The sequence below is a fragment of the Papio anubis genome, chromosome 13 (genome assembly GCF_008728515.1).
Source record: "Papio anubis isolate 15944 chromosome 13, Panubis1.0, whole genome shotgun sequence".
Lineage (NCBI taxonomy): Eukaryota > Metazoa > Chordata > Mammalia > Primates > Cercopithecidae > Papio > Papio anubis.
Window position 1 is genome coordinate 80041268 of NC_044988.1, and position 16784 is coordinate 80058051.

At 34.1% G+C, this 16784-nt stretch overlaps 1 protein-coding gene across 4 annotated transcripts in view; it reads left to right on the top strand.

The window, feature by feature from the left end:
• MUSK (muscle associated receptor tyrosine kinase) overlaps positions 1-16784 on the top strand; it is a 137986-nt gene that overhangs the window by 103894 nt on the left and 17308 nt on the right. For 2 of the 4 annotated variants that reach the window (XM_017949645.3, XM_021927288.2), the window contains 3 exons: positions 4988-5251; positions 13681-13856; positions 14525-14548. In XM_017949645.3, coding sequence (XP_017805134.1) covers positions 4988-5251; positions 13681-13856; positions 14525-14548 — 464 coding nt within the window. The remainder of the gene's footprint in view (positions 1-4987; positions 5252-13680; positions 13857-14524; positions 14549-16784) is intronic. The other 2 variants (XM_009188317.4, XM_009188318.4) reach the window with 1 other exon arrangement.

Sequence of the window (16784 nt, forward strand, 5' to 3'; positions counted from 1 at the left end):
GACTATCATTAATAACAATGTATTGTATTCTTGACAATCACTGAGAATGGATTTTAAGTGTTCTCATCATAAGAAAATGGTAAGTATGTGAGGTAATACATTTGTTAATTAGCTCAATTTAGTCATCCCACAATGCGTACATGTTTTACAACATCATGTGGTACACAACAACAACAAAAAATACAGTTTTTAACTAAAAACACTTTTTAAAGAAAGTTTTGCTGTTAAAAAAGTCTTAAGAAATACCATTTGGATGTATATATTGCATCCAAAAAAAGCACTGAAAATCATGATACCCATTATATGAAAAATTGAACTAGTTGTAAGTATATGGGATAGTGATTTGTCATAATTGACTGCATTCCAATGTGTTAATGTGGTATCAAAAATTCTTAGTTCAAAAAAAAAGAAAAAATTCTTAGTCCATTTTTTAATCTAAATATTGCTTTAATAATTTGTATTAACAATTTTGGAGCTACTGCCTTAGCAGAGTAAAGTTTATCTAAACTAAAATTAATAAAAGTGCCATTTAATAACCCTTCTTCTAAAAAAACAGGCAGTAGGCCAAATTTGTCCTGGGGGTTGTACTTGCTGACCCCTGCCTTGGAGAATAAATTATATGCAAAGACACTAGGCAGGAAAGAATAGAAACAGTTCCTGTTTGCTTTGAAGGTTGGAAGTAGCATAGAATCTGTCATTACCTTTGTTGGGAATGTTCAAGGAGAGATAAGGCAGTTGCTAAAAAGGGGAAGATTTATCTGAGCCAGAGGAGAGGTACAGCTGTCAAGTGTGCCTGTGCTAGGGAGGGAGTGAAGTAAGGTGTGGAGTTTCCACCAGAATCATGGGGTTGTCACAACGCAAACATGCCATGGCTGGTCATCTGGAATGCCCTTGAGACAAAGTATTATGTGTTCAAAGGGAGTAGACATCTCCCTCAGAGAAACTTGAAGATAACATTTTAAAATGTTCTATTGAATGTGATTCATACATTTCAAAGTAGAGAGAAATAGGAGTAAGAGGTGCAGTGAGAATTCTTTACCTACTTCCTTTGACCACATAGGGTTGTCTGTTATAAAAGAAGTTGAAAAGGAGATGTGAGATCAAATATCCATCATTGCCTCTACAAGAAAAGGAACTTCACTGGAAGAGAAGTCAACTGAGTTTATATTGTAAGGAGGCAAGAGAGGGACTGGCTCCATGTGCAATATTAACTAGCATTTTTAGAAGCTAGTCTGGCTGATCATTCCGAAATAACCAGCATTCTGTGAATGGATCCCTGTGACCTCTGTCCCACTGTTCTAATGAGCAACAGGACCAGCTGCTTCTAATGTTGCCCCATCAGCAGTCCCACGAACTTCAGGCAGAGAAACAAAACTTTAGCTGGATGTGGAGGGGTCTTGTCACTTACAAAAGACAACAGAAGACACCAATGGAAATTATTTGCATTTAATTTATTCCCCAGTTCTTGCCATAAGCTCCTTTTTAAAACGTTGGAAGTGATAGATTTAGGGGGCTGAGGAATAAAATGTCCCAATTGGCCTCTGTGTCTTGCATCTAAAATTTGATCACTGTGTAAAATTTAAGGCTTATATTTCTGCACAAGAGGAGAGGAAAAGGAAGTGTTTGAAACACTGAAACTATAACTAGGTAGTTGATAAACAGATTCAGAGATGTATATATAAATTTAGATATATAGATAATTTAGATCTATATATCTATCTATCTAAATTTATCTATCTATCTAAATAGATAGGTAGATAGATAATCGGTCTTATGTGTGCCTTACCTTTTAGAGCTAATCCAAGCATCGATATACTACCAAAGCCAAGTCCTTAATCATTCCAGGAACATCATAGAAATGAAATGTGGAAAACTAATAATAATCATATACTTTGTGTGTGTATGGTTTTTTCCCAGCACAAAAAGGGTTTGTATAGGCTAGTGGTCATCAAGCTGTTAGGAAGAAAAAAATGAAATTAAAACCAAGATCTTGGCATTTCTATTCAAAACCTATTGTCCTTTTTTCTTTTTCATTTTTATTTTGCATTATATATTTAATGCTGTAAAACTAATGAGGATTCAATACTAGCAGAAATTCAGACAGAGGGATTCATTGTTAGTTGATTGTTAGTAATCCTTATCTCTGAAGCTATTTTCATCAATTTTTCTTTTGTGTACTTTTTCTTAGTTTCCAATGTTTTTAAAAAATGTGTTTTGATGCATAATTAAAGGAAACATCATGAATGTGTATTATTTTTTAAAATACTCATAGAAAATTAATACCAGCATCATTGAATAGTTAACACATGACAGCAAAACCTGCATGAATAATTCTCAGCTCAGAGACACTGGGAAATATTTAATTTTTACATGGTGGAGTTTTTTCTGTTATCTATAAAGGGTCACACATGATCGTATTCATCCCCCCTTTATACTGAGATATTACATCAACTTGTGAGGCCATTTTGTAAATCAGTTTGAAATATTGCTGGTCACTACTTATTATATAGTTACTTAAAGAACAGTGTAGAAGCTGGATGGGGATTAATTCCTTTCCTTCCCATCCTAAGAGTCATGGCTGACACCTGTATAATAATGACAGGTTAACAAGAGAAGAGGATAACAAATTTATTTGATCACAGTTTTATATAACGTGGGACCCTTCAGAATGAAGACCCTAGATACAGGGAAAGCAATCCTTTTTTTTTTTTTTTTTTTAAGACAAGAGTCTTCCTCTGTCACCCAGGCTGGAGTGCAGTGGTGCAATCTGAGCTCACTGCAACCTCCGCCTCCCGGATTCAAGTGATTCTGCTGCCTCAGCCCCCTGAGTAGCTGGGATTACAGGTGCCTGCCACCATGCCCGGCTAATTTTTATACTTTTAGTAGAGACTGGGTTTCTCCATGTTGGCCAGGCTGGTCTCAAACTCCTGACCTCAAGTGATCTGCCCATCTCAGCCTCCCAAAATGCTGGGATTACAGGCGTGAGCCACCATACCCAGCCGAAGCAATCCATTTTTATGCTTAGGTTCGATGAAGTATGAACAACTGTGTAGAAATATGATTAGACACAATGTGATCTAATGCTAACAGGCTGAGTGGGAAAACTAGCCCATCCTGCCTGTTCCGATTTTTCTCAGCCCCCCTGTGCAGCACTCGCACCTCCCAGGTAAGAGGTAGGATCCCTCTGGAATGAGGGTCTGAATTTCTTTATGGTCAGGTGTTATACAGAAAAGCGGGGGATGCGTAGAGTAAATATTTAGGTGTTATGGCTAGCCTTGAGGAAAAGGCATTCTGATGTCTATGATCTGTCTTGGAAAAGAGGGATTCTAGTGTCTAAGATTCGCCTCGGGGAAGAAAGAGAGGAGAGACAGGAGGGCGGAAGGTCTGTTTCTGAGGCTGCTTCTTAGGCCTTCACTTTGGGGTGTCATTTACTGAGCCTGAACAACAGCATCCTTGTTTCTGTCTAATTTTCTCTGGGGGTTTTCTCACCTTTACCTTGAGAAAGTTTTCATGGAGTTTTGTGCTTTCTTATTCAAGGCCTTCATTTTAAATATCCCCAACAAACAAAGGGATACAGTAAAAATCATGCTAGCTAATTAGTAAAAGGCTAGTATGAATTAAAGGAAGACTCTATATTACAAAATATTGTTTTAAAGCATAGCTGTGTTTCTTGGAAGTTCATTGTTTCACCTGAATGTAGTATATCTCATTCTAATGAATTTGCTTTAAAGACCTGCCAGTGATGGTTTGTAATTATAGTATTAGTTTTTTAAATTCAACTGGGGTCACGTAACAATTTTAAAATTTGACACAAATTCTAATTTGTTTAATTTTCTTACTTTAAATTCTTCATATAAAGACAATGAAAAGCTAAATTCAATAGTTGTACAAATCTAAATAAGAATACAACTTAAGACTTTTCTGTCATTACTAACACTATGGAAGATCTGATAGAAGGCATAAGAAAATACTGAGACCATCACAGTGCCTACACATAATAAGTATTCCACATATGTTTGTCAGGTGAGTATATGAGTTGTTATAATTCCCAGCATTACATTAAGGGAACAAGTAGATACGTGAAGAGAGTACCAGCAGCATTTTCCATTCTCCCAATTGTCTTCAGTTATTATAGCAGATAAGTTTTTAATCCTATGTTTGTGCTAGCACTAGCATTTACAGGTTTCACCCTGATATATGGCCCATTAACATACAATAATCTGAGTTCAGAGTAATTACTTGTATCACTCAACAGAATAGATCATTGAGGCACTGGGTGACCAGTTGACTTTCCATGTGATGAGATGTGATGAGAAAACAGCAAAGCTGAAGGTTCTACTTGGCTCCTCTGGAAGCCATATTTCTGCTTTCTCCTCCCTACATCACTTTCTTTTTCTTTAATGGAATTCTGGGAAGATGTGTGAGTGAGAGAATCTGAGTATGGAAGGTGTTGCAAAGATGTATATGTTGTAAAAAACTAAGGTAAACTATCATAACACATAAATAAACTATGTCCCTAAAGCTGCAAATATTTTAGCTGAGAGCAGTTATTATTACGCTCAATTATTTGTTAACCATCATGATGAAATGTCTTCCAGATGCATCTTTGCTTATATCAGCTTCTTTGCAAGCAGTCTGTAAGGTGGCTTAACTAAGAGTAGTCAGATTCTATTTATAATGTAGAATAATAAAAATACCCAAATCTATTCAGTCCTTTATAGTTCCCAATGCTTTCCACATCCATCATCACATTTGGCCTTCTCAATAGCCCTGTGGAGTAGCTACAGATGATATAATTGCAGCTGGAAATGAAGACCATATTCAAATGGAGCATGTCAACCAATTTGCTAGTACAATTTTCTCCTATTTCTGTGACACAGATGTGAAAACAAACAAACAAACAAACAAAAAAAAAAAAAGAAAGAAAAGCAGAATGAATGCCAAGAAATAGCATGTGATTAGAAATGTTGTTCATTTCTTCTTTCAGTAAACCACAGAAAGATAACAAAGGCTACTGCGCCCAGTATAGAGGGGAGGTGTGTAATGCAGTCCTGGCAAAAGACGCTCTTGTTTTTCTCAACACCTCCTATGCGGACCCTGAGGAGGCCCAAGAGCTGCTGGTCCACACGGCCTGGAATGAACTGAAAGTAGTGAGCCCACTCTGCAGGCCAGCTGCTGAGGCTTTGTTGTGTAACCACGTCTTCCAGGAGTGCAGTCCTGGAGTAGTGCCGACTCCTATTCCCATTTGCAGGTAAAATCTCAAAAATAATTCAAAGGAAAAATTCCATTTTTCTATCGCACAACAGAAAGAGTTTTTGAAAAATGTTGTAATGTGCAACAGGAAAAGGAAAAAAAGCTGGTTTTCATCCAAAATAGGAGGTAGTGGCTGGGCACAGTGGCTCATGCCTGTAATCCCAGCACTTTGGGAGGCAAAGGTGGGTGGATCACTTGAGGTCAGGAGTTCAATACCAGCCTGGCCAACATGGTGAAACCCCGTTTGTACTAAAAATACAAAAATTACCCAGGTGTGGTGGCGCACTTGTAATCCCAGCTAGTCGGGAGGCTGAGGCAGGAGAATCACTTGAACCGGCGAGGCGGAGGTTGCAGTGAGCCGAGATTGCACCACTGCACTCCAGCCTGAGTGTTGAGACTCCATCTCAAACAAAGAAACAAATAGGAGGTAATTAATCAGACAAAATGTCTATCATGTAAATCACTGAAGATAACCTAAAATACAAGTACTTAGAACCTCTAGAAAATGTCATAAATGGTGTAATATTCCATTACTCTTGTTATTGCTCACAGTATTATGGTATCCATAAATATCCCAGATTTCTGTCAAATGAAAGGAGAAATCTTAAACTAACATGGACCTCATTAGTAAGCCAAGATAGAGAAAATAAAAACTGTACATTATTTGTCAATAAATGAGATCATGCCAAGCATTTCAGAATGTTATTTTAAAGTACATTCCATCCAAAATTCTAAGTTCTAATGCTGTTGCCTCATTTGGGTGGGGTAGGAGGGAATTATACTGTAAATAGATATTTTTTAAAATTCTCATACTTTTTAAATATTGAAATTGATAAACTTATGTTCAATAGAATTATCTTCACCTTTAATTACTCCTTATGTAGGAAAAAAAAAAAAAAGAATCAATCTAATTTTTGAGCCAAATAGAACAAAGTTCAAATACTGTTAGTTCTGCTTTCTCGATGTGTGTGGTCTTGGCTAAACTTCAGTTTCCTCATCTGCACACTAGAATTGAGAGGATTAAAGGATAAATCACACTCATAGAGTATGTCAGAAACTAGATAGACATTGTTATTCTGAAATTTTCTGTTGAAGAAACCCCATGAAAACTACCAACACAGCACATTTCCACTATTTTGATAAAACCAGAAACTATTTAAATATTGCAATAATTTTAGGACACTCTCTATTTAGCATATAATAACAACAGGATGGTCATTAAATTAGAGTTCTGTGTTCCTCAATTTACTGCAAAGTTTGAGGGCTTGGAGACACTATAAGAGGCAATATAATTTGCCTGTAGTCCCAGCCACTGGAGGCTGAGGCAGGAGGAAATGGCTGTGAACTGAGGCTGGAGCTTGCAGTGAGCTGAGATCCGCCACCTGCACTCCAGCCTGGGCGACAGAGCGGTAGACCCTGCCTCAAAAAAAAAAAAAAAAAAAAAAAAAAAAGAGTAATATAATTTATTTATTCCTACATTTTCATTGTGATCAGGCATGTCATCTAAAAATCTCTAGGGACTTCAGCATTGACGGAATAAGAAGGGGAAAGAGAAGGAGAGAAAAAGTAAAGTCACTCCAAAAAAAACAAAAAAAAAAAAAAAAATGGGAAGAGTAGGTGAGAGGCAGTAAAATTTGTTTTAATAGGACTTAAGAAATACTGATGCTATTTCAACTGTCCTTGCAGTTATTTGAAAAAATAGTGCCTCTGTTAATGATCACTTCTTTAGATTTCTCCTCCTTGGGCTTCTTTATAGGATTCTCCAAAATTGTTTATTTGATATACTGCTCATCAATGAAAATCCTCTTGCTAGAAAGTAGCACGTGTATAATAAAAATGTAACCAGCAAAATAAAGTGAGAGTAGATTCTATCAGCTTTATCCTTTAGTACTACTAACATAATGTGTGGTGGACACAGAATTGTTATCATACTTACACAGTGACACTCAGGCAAATCAGCTCAACACCATGGACAGATGCTTGAGAGAAATAATAATTAGATTAGAAAAATTCTTTGTGTGTGTGACAGCTATTGTGGTTTTCTGATTACACAACCCACAAGACTCCGTTGTATAAAAAAAGAACACAGTACTTTCATTGCTAAAACCCAGAGAGTTGGTCACTACTGAGGTGTGTGTTTACTTATGTTTACTTATATCTATATTTCTGTACTCTGAATTCTATTTCATTGATGGTTTCTCTATTTTTGCAGACTTTGGATTTAATTACTGTCTTTATAATTAATTTCAATTTGTGCTATGAATTTCACAGGTTTTCATCTTTTAAAAAATTCTTTACTCATATAATTATTTTTAATTATTACATGATGACATTGGCAAAATGTTTCTAAATTTCATATTTAAAAATAACTATATAAATTATATAATAAAGTTAATAGTTATATTAATAATAATTAATAATATAATAGTTACTAATATTATATAATATATAGTTATATAACATAAGTTATATAACTATATATTACATATTATAAGTTATATATTATATAATTTTTTATAATTATATATGTTATATAACATAAAATATATAATATATATTATAAGTTATATAATTATATTACATAACTTATAAGTTATATAATTATATGTTATATTATTTAACTTATATAATTAATATATAAGAGAATATAATTATATGTTAAACAATATAATATATAATTATATAAGTTATATAATATATAATTATATATAATTATAATTTGATATTACAATTATATTATATATTGCATTATATAACTTATATGATTAATAATTATAATAGATAATAATTAATATAATTATATATATTATATAACTTATTATATAATTATTTTAAATATGAAATTTAGAAACATTTTGCCAATGTCCACATGTAAATACCATTTGGAATTTGATCAGAATGATGGTAAGTTTATACAATTAATTTAGGGCAAATAGCTATATTTACATTACTGAGTATTCTCCTTTAGGAGTGTGGTATGCCATTCCTTTTATGTAGATCTTATTTTATGCCTGCTAGTAAAGTTTGATGATTTCTGTCTTACATGTTTTTTATTAAGTTTATGACTAGATGTGTTTTTGTTTTGTTTTGTTTTGTTTTTGAGACTGAGTCTCGCTCTGTCCCCCAGGCTGGAGTGCAGTGGCGCGATCTCGGCTCACTGCAAGCTCTTCCTCCTGGGTTCACGCCATTCTCCCGCCTCAGCCTCCTGATACAGGCACCCACCACCACGTCTGGCTAATTTTTTGTATTTTTAGTACAGACGGGGTTTCACCGTGTTAGCCAGGACGGTCTCAATCGCCTGACCTCGTGATCAGCCCTGCTCAGCCTCCCAAAGTGCTGGGATTACAGGTGTGAGCCACCACACCCGGCCGACTAGATGTGTTTTATAGTCATTGCTGTTGTTGCAAGAGTATTAATTATAATATAGTTATTACAGGAGGCTAGAATGTCCATAAAACATAGCGATGCAATTAATTCCCTTGTTCCTTATTTTAATAAAACTGCTATTAATTTCTTTAGAATTTTTACATTTTAGAGTTGAACTATGTAATATTTTGGATCATATTAATCAGATTTTTTAAAGTGTATTCTTTATTGAGATAGTTTATAGAAGTATAATTTACATACAAGAAACTGTACCCCTTTAACCATATAGTTCAGAGTTTGACAAAAGTATACAACTATGTAACCACTACCCCAATCAAGACATAGAATGTTTTCACCACCCATAAAGTTCTCCTATGCTTTCCTTTTTTTTTTTTTTTTTTTGAAATGGAGTCTTGCTCTGTTGCCCAGGCTGGAGTGCAGTGGCACAATCTCGGCTCACTGCAACCTCTGCCTGCCGGGTTCAAGAATTCTCCTGTCTCAGCCTCCCAAATAGCTGGGACTACAGGTGCCTGCCACTACACCTAGCTAATTTTTGTATTTTTACTAGGGATGGGTTCAGGCTGGTCTCGAACTCCAGACCTCAGGTGATCCACCCGCCTTGGTCTCCCAAAGTGCTGAGATTACAAACGTGAGCCACCACGCCCAGCCCTGTTATGCTCATTTCTAATCAATTCCCCATTATCTCTGAAGGCATTGCTGTTCTGATTTCTCTGACCATAGCATACAACTAGTTTTGCTTGTTCCTGAATCTCATACTCATGAAATGGTGTAATATATACTGCTTTGTGTCTGACTTCTTTTGTTCATCATAACGTTTTTGATATTCATCCATATTGCTACATGTAACAGTGGTTTGTTCCTTTTCATTGCCACTTTTATTTGCGTGGTTGAGATGGAAATAATTACGTGAAGAAGTAGGTAGGGTCAAGCTCCCCCTCATTTTGCCTAAGAATTATAAAGCAATTCATTTGAACAACTGCAGTATCAAAAGGAAAGTTAGTATAGAAATGTTAGGCCACTCAAGATGACTGACTCATCAACCACAGCAACAAAAAAGTCAGATACCAGCTTTAGACACAAAGGATCAACCAAATAATTTATTCCTGCAATTTGTAGTTTATTCCAATTTTGTTTGATATTATACCTCCTAGTTATTAAGAGGAATCAAGTCTCATCAATCATAAATCATTAATCCTTGCCAACAAGTATTTTTTTCCATTTTATTTGTTAACAAGTTGTTACTACTATATAATAAAGCCATTTCATTTTATTGTATTTATATGCAACAACTGCTTTACAATATTCTATTAGATTTTTGATTGATAGTCTGTGGTTCCTCTGATGGAAATAATATGGTCTATAAATAATTATAAACTATTATATATTGTTTATATATAATATAAAACTATAAATCTTAATTAGATTGTATTCTTTCTTAGTTGAAATTTTGGAAATTTTTACTAGAATTAAAATTAAATTTTATCTTTGTCTGCTAGCACAAAACACATTTATTGACTAACTTTCCAACATTTATGTCCCAGTTCAGTTTACATGCATGAGCCACAGATGTTCTTTCTTATATTGAAAATAAATCACCTTTTTTAAAGAAAAAAATCTCTTTCACTGAAATTTTAAGTTTATTAATCATAGTTATTTCCTAAATCTATATGTCGTTTGCAGTATACATTTAAAAATGTATTTCTAATTCCCATTGTTACTTAAATAAGTAGTTTTATTGGAAAAATGTTATCTTTAAAAATCCTCATCGTCATTTTGTTCCAATTGAAGAAAATATAATCTAAAAATTTTTACATTTTAACATTTTATAGAGGTTTTCTTTTCTCTGATATATAATTAAAAATAAAAATTGGCATTTATAAAGACATAGTCTCTTCCATTCACATATAAAATTCATATATTTATGTTCGATCCTTTCTGCTCTTAAATGAGTATTATCTATTTAATCCAATAGTTTAATAGTGATATATCAAAATTTTCACAATAATTGTGTTTCTAAGAATATTTTCTTGCAATTCTGACTCCTGCTTTTTGCACCAAGAAATATTAAACTAAAATTGAATTTACTGCTGATAACTGGTAAGTTTGATCTTCATTTTTTTGTTATATCTTTTGAAAAAGTCTCTGTTTGCCTTTATTCATCAAAGTAGTTCAGAAGTTGTCAACCATTTTATATTCTACCTCTACTTGCTTGTGAGATTTTTAAAAGCATGCTATCACTCATGGTTTTCTAATTATTAGGTTGGTGCAAAAGTAATTGTGGTTTTTCCATTAAAAGTAATGGCAAGAACCACAGTTACTTTTGCCCCAACCTAATATAAGCAGTCATTCAATGATGTGTGCCTCTTTGCATGATGACATGGAATTTTATTTGTCCAACAAATATTTATTGATCTCCTTCTGGGCTCCAAGTATTACACTAGGCATTTAGGACATATTAATGAACATAATAAACAACTTATATATAACTTTAGAAGGTGTTAAATGTCATGGAAAAAGAAAAAAGGAATGCTCGGGTAAGGAAGACCGGGAATACCAAAGGAAGAGGAGAAAGTTGTAACTTTAAAAATAAGTTATTCAGGGTAGACCTAATTAAGTTAGCATAATTGTACTGAATCTTCCACACTTGTTCTTTGAAGCTTTATCTGAAATTATAAACCATATTTGTATTGTTCAGTTACATTTTATTTGCATATGCTCAATTTTTGGAATATTATTCTTAGCTTTTACATTTGATTTCATAATCATATATAAGTAGATACTTGGAGAAGTTTACTATGTTACTTATCATTGATACTCATTGTTATTCATTTCAAATGAAATCTTTCTTTTTCTTAAATTCTTAATTTAAATTCACTTCTTGTGTATTCATCTCTTCTTTACTCATCTCTCATTCAGGTAGAGTAGGTATTTTTCACATATAAAAAAAATTCTGTCTTTGTACATATGTGTTTTTGACTGGGTATTTCAGTCTGTGTTAACATAAGTGTTAGCTTTTGCGTTAGTTCTCCTCAAACACTATGGACTCCGACCAATTATTTTCTGGCCATGTTGTAATGAAGAGGAAGCAGAAAGCAATCCTGACTTTTGTTCCTTTGTAAGGAACATTTTCCTCTCTCCAGATTGTAGAAAGATTATTTCTTTAATTGTTGAGATTCAAAATATTTGTAAAATTCATTTGGGGATAGATTTATTTTGTTTTCTTTCATGTAATATAAAGAATATAAACATAATAGGTAATATGCCCTAAACATTATGCCCTTTTCATCTTAAAAATGTTTTCTTATACCATATCTTTGATTATTTTCTATTTTTTATGTCTCTGGTTCTCTTGCTGAGAAACAGTATTATTTGACTTTGAATTTCTTACTTGCTCTACTTTATCAGTTATTTCACACATAATTTTCATCTGTTTAGCCTTTCTTGCATTCAATTAGGTCCTTTCTTTCTGCATTCAATTGAATATTTAGTTCAAATTTGTTTATTTCTTGCAGTGCCATTTGTTTTCTATTTTCAATGAAGATTGTAAGTGTTGGTTTTATTTTTTGTGGTTTCTATTTTCTGTAGTTACTTCCATGTTCAAATTATCCTACTTTTCAGTCTATAGTTCATCTTGATTTGTTTTTTTCTTGTGAAAAACTCTGCTATAGAGGGCATGCTTTAGTGCATGGCAATGAAAACAAAGCAAACCAAAAGTCATTCATTAATGTGTTCTTCTATTTAGAATAAAAAATTTCCCAGGTATTTACTTCTTCTGCATAATGTGGAATATGGAATTTTTTTCATATGTCCCATATTGATTTTTGCACACTTTATGCTGTCTGCATGCAAAAAAAAAATGTGTTTATACAACCCAGGGGTGGAACTAAGATAAGCAACTCTCCTCAGGTCCTTTACCTACTCAGAAGTCTTGAAAGCCCCATTATACTCCCTTCTCCCTCACACCCACCAAGAATTATAAATCCCATTGTTATCTCCATATAAGAATATATTTGCATCTCATCACATTCATATGCACAATCTTTTATTCTATGCATGCTCCATTAGCTCATATTGGCAAGTTAGGAAAGCAGGAGTGTGGGAATAAGTATTTAAAAAGACACCATTGTGGCATATACACACACACACACACACACACTCACAATTTCCTCCTCTCTGAATCCTTCACATACTGAATAAAGGACATCTGCTTCTATTATGTTTATTTAATTATCTTTAATTTCCTCTTATTATTAACCCCAAATACCTTAATTTGAAATTAACCAGGTTTTTCCTATGCAGTCTGTCCTATTTTCTATCAGGCTTAAGCAAATACTAATCTGCAAAATTCCAAGTAGTCCAATTAGTGTTTCTTTAGCCCCTTCACTCATAATACAACATGTAGATGAACGTAACAGCTTCATATTCAAACAGATATTACCTTGGCGTTCTCAGATAGAAGCACGCATAGCCATGGGACAGGATTCTGTGCCTCAAAGTAAGGGCTGAGTAAGGACCCACATGCCCTCCTCTAAGCTGCCAGGGAGGTGGCGCTGTTCTGTTTCAGAGGACAAAGCACACAGAGGTCCAGACTATGGTCCTCAAGCCCTGCCCATTAGCCCCAAGATCGTAGAAAAATCTTCCAAGCTGGAAACTGATTGACAATGATCCTGACTTTCAGTAGGTGTGTTTTTTAATCTGTATACCTTATTTCCTACCTGTGTTGTTATTTGAATATGGAGTTGGGAGAAGACATATCAGAGATTCCCAAACTAACACATTTTAAATTTGACGTTTTTTCCCCTAGACTAACATTAATTGTATTTCACAACAAAACGAGAGAGCATTTCATCTCATGGGACAGTACACTAGATTTCATGAAATCTCATATTATTTGCAGTAAAAAGTTTCTTTCACAAAAGCTTTTCAAGAACAGACAATTTACTATGATGATGTCTTGAAAACACAGAATTTAGGCTCTGCCACAAATTTGCTTTAACATGTTATGATTCATCAAGTTTTGTTCTCCATATACTATTTTAGAGAATACTGCTTGGCAGTAAAGGAGCTCTTCTGTGCAAAAGAATGGCTGGCAATGGAAGAGAAGACCCACAGAGGACTCTACAGATCTGAGATGCATTTGCTGTCGGTGCCAGAATGCAGCAAGCTTCCCAGCATGCACTGGGACCCTACAGCCTGTGCCAGACTGCCACATTTAGGTAACAAAGAGTTCTCCCAAGACTTTGTAGGTTAAAAGAAATTTACTATTTTGAAGAAACTAAGGTGTAAACTTAAAGCTTCTAACATTTCTAGGCATTTCTAATTTTTTTTTTTTTTTTTAGTTCTGCCTTCCTTAGATACCTACTAGTGGAATCCTAATGCTATCCTAATTGCACAGATTAGGATAAAGATTTATTTCATTTGCTCTAAAATAAACGAAACAGCACTTTTAATTACTGCTTGACATTTTAGATTCTTTCATAGGGAATCTTATGAGAGCTTGTAACATTTTCTGGAATGTGCAGAAAAATGGCTAAGAAGCATCTCATATTTTGTCAGAAGAGTGGAATAAAGGAATAAAGTCCTTTTTCTTAGCCAAGAAAGCATGCTAAAATAAGACACATGTTTGAAAATGCTGATCTCACAAAACAAAACTGAATTGCTTCATGTTGCTTTAATGAACTCTGTTTGTAAGGAACTATGTTGTTATCCCTAACAGCTGGTATAATTTCAAAGACCCAATTCTTTCACATTTGAATGCAAAGAATGTTTTCCAGTTGTATATTAAAAAGCTGAAAGAGATCTTGCATTTCCTAGCACTCTCTCACAGAATATGTGAGATATCTGGATACTCACTTAAAACAAATTTTTATCCTTTCCCCTTCAGATTATAACAAAGAAAACCCAAAAAGTAAGTAATTGTGTTTGTGCCCTTGAAACCTTATGTGTATGTAATTGGATTCATGCATGTGTGTTTACACTCATATTTCCTGATGCCCAGAACAGAATGTACAGCCCCTCTCAAAGGCTTCTCACCATACTCATCCAGTGTAGAACATGAGAGAAGGTCATGGAAGGTCTCAGTTTGTAACTTTTAATTAGACCGTAGAGAGTACCATATTTAGTGAATCATACAAATACTATCTCCCACCTCCAGGTCATTAGCCTGTTTTATTTCTTATATGTCTGTAAAGCAAGCCAAATTTAAAAAGTCACCTTTTGATTTTATATTCTTGATTTGGTATAATCAATCTATGTATAGATGAAACCCAACATTTATTGCTTCCTTGAGCCAATTCGTGATCTTCATTTGTGACAACAGATCCCTCTTTTGAAAGTCAGGTATTTTTTTAAGACAGCTGATTTCCAGTATAAAGTTTATAGGATCAAATCAAATGGCTCTAAAAAGGTCATCACAAAAATCTCTAGGAAATAATTCAAGAAGGTAGCTTGAAAAGGGATGTCCTACAAAATAACTTGTATCAGATAGTGCTTTAACCTGTCAGAATGCAGAAATCCTCAGGATGAAATTAGAAAAACTTTTCATGTCAATTAACTTCCTCTGGTCTCATGTTCTAAGGCTTAAATCACACTTACTTCCTATAATACATATTCCAGCCCTAACCCCCTCTGCACTTGGCTAGGTGCCAGGACTTGATTTTTACCAGCTTGCTTAACGGACCAACACTTGAAGTATTAAAAGAAAGAATGCTACTGTTCCTAGTTGAATCACTCAGAGTTATTAAACAAGAAGAGTTATGGAAACCTTAAAAATCTCTTATTCTGGTAGCCTGTCAAATTGTTATTCCCAAATCGAAGGAATAAAAAAAAAAATTCAATTCTTTGTTATATGAGCAGCCAAAGTTTACTTTGATTGGACTTTGAATTGATTACTGTGCTCTTTGTTATCCATCAATTGTTTACTCAGTCATCCATTCAAACATTCATGGAGGGTTTACTGTGTGGAAGGACCAGACCATTCATCTTAAATTAGACAGGAACAATACACAAAAATCATCCACATTTTTGCCTTTCACACTAATTATAAAGGAATTTTGAGCAGTGCAAACTAGCTACAATAATAAATTTTCTAGTCTTTAAAAAAAAGCTTTATGAAATCTTTGATACATGTAAGAAAATGAGCTCCTAATGTCATGAACTGACCATTTAAATGGAAAATAGGGTAGGGAATGTCTGAAAATATGCTCCCTGAGTTAAAGGCAATTATTATTAAAAGAGTTGGCTTTAGCAGGTTAATAGTGAAGCAAAGAAAACATCCTTATTAGGCAGTGTCCCATATTTTACAGGAGCGTGTAAAGACCTCAAATATTTTCCAAAGAGTGTCTTGATTTCTGAGTAAACTCTAAAGAATATCACTAGCTCATTTGGAGGGGGTCACAAAAGAGCTGTTAATCATTTGTTTATCTTTGTATTATTTTCTTCTTCCTTGAGCACAGGGACTAGAATTTCAGTAGTTTTCCTTTTTTATAATTTCTTTGGCTGAAGTGAAACATCTTTTTGAGCAAGCAATGCCTTTGTGCTAGTTACATTATTTGTCTGCTAAGCAAGGATTACACTATTCCCCTCTTCCGTGAGACTTCACATACTTTACTACAGAAACACTCAGCAGTAAATCTGTCTTCTATTTCAGAGCTTCTGTGGAAAAAAGGATAATCTGTCTTAATCATTGAAATAATGATTTGCTATTCTCTTGAATTCTTTTTCCTTCCATCTTTGCTCTTTCTATACATATACATGGAGAATGAAGGACCCAATGAATGTACCCAAATCCAAACTGATTAGTGTGATACATACATTATCTCTCCTAATACTCCCAATAGTTCTACAAAATTAAGTACTATGAATGTCCTCCATTTTACATACAACCCAACTTGAGAAAGAGAGATTAAGCAATGTGTCCAACTTTATCCATCTAGTAAGGTGATAAGCCAGAATTTGAACTCAAATCAATCTGATTCTGGCTCTGTCTTCAGAGCCAGAATGTTATACCTCATGCCTTTCTGTTATTACTAACATTTTTAAAAAAATTCTAAAACCTCATGTGTAATAAAGCTTAACTGATTGTTTAACTGGTTCATTCTTGAATAAATACCACTACCTTTTTACATTTGTTTTAATTGATTATT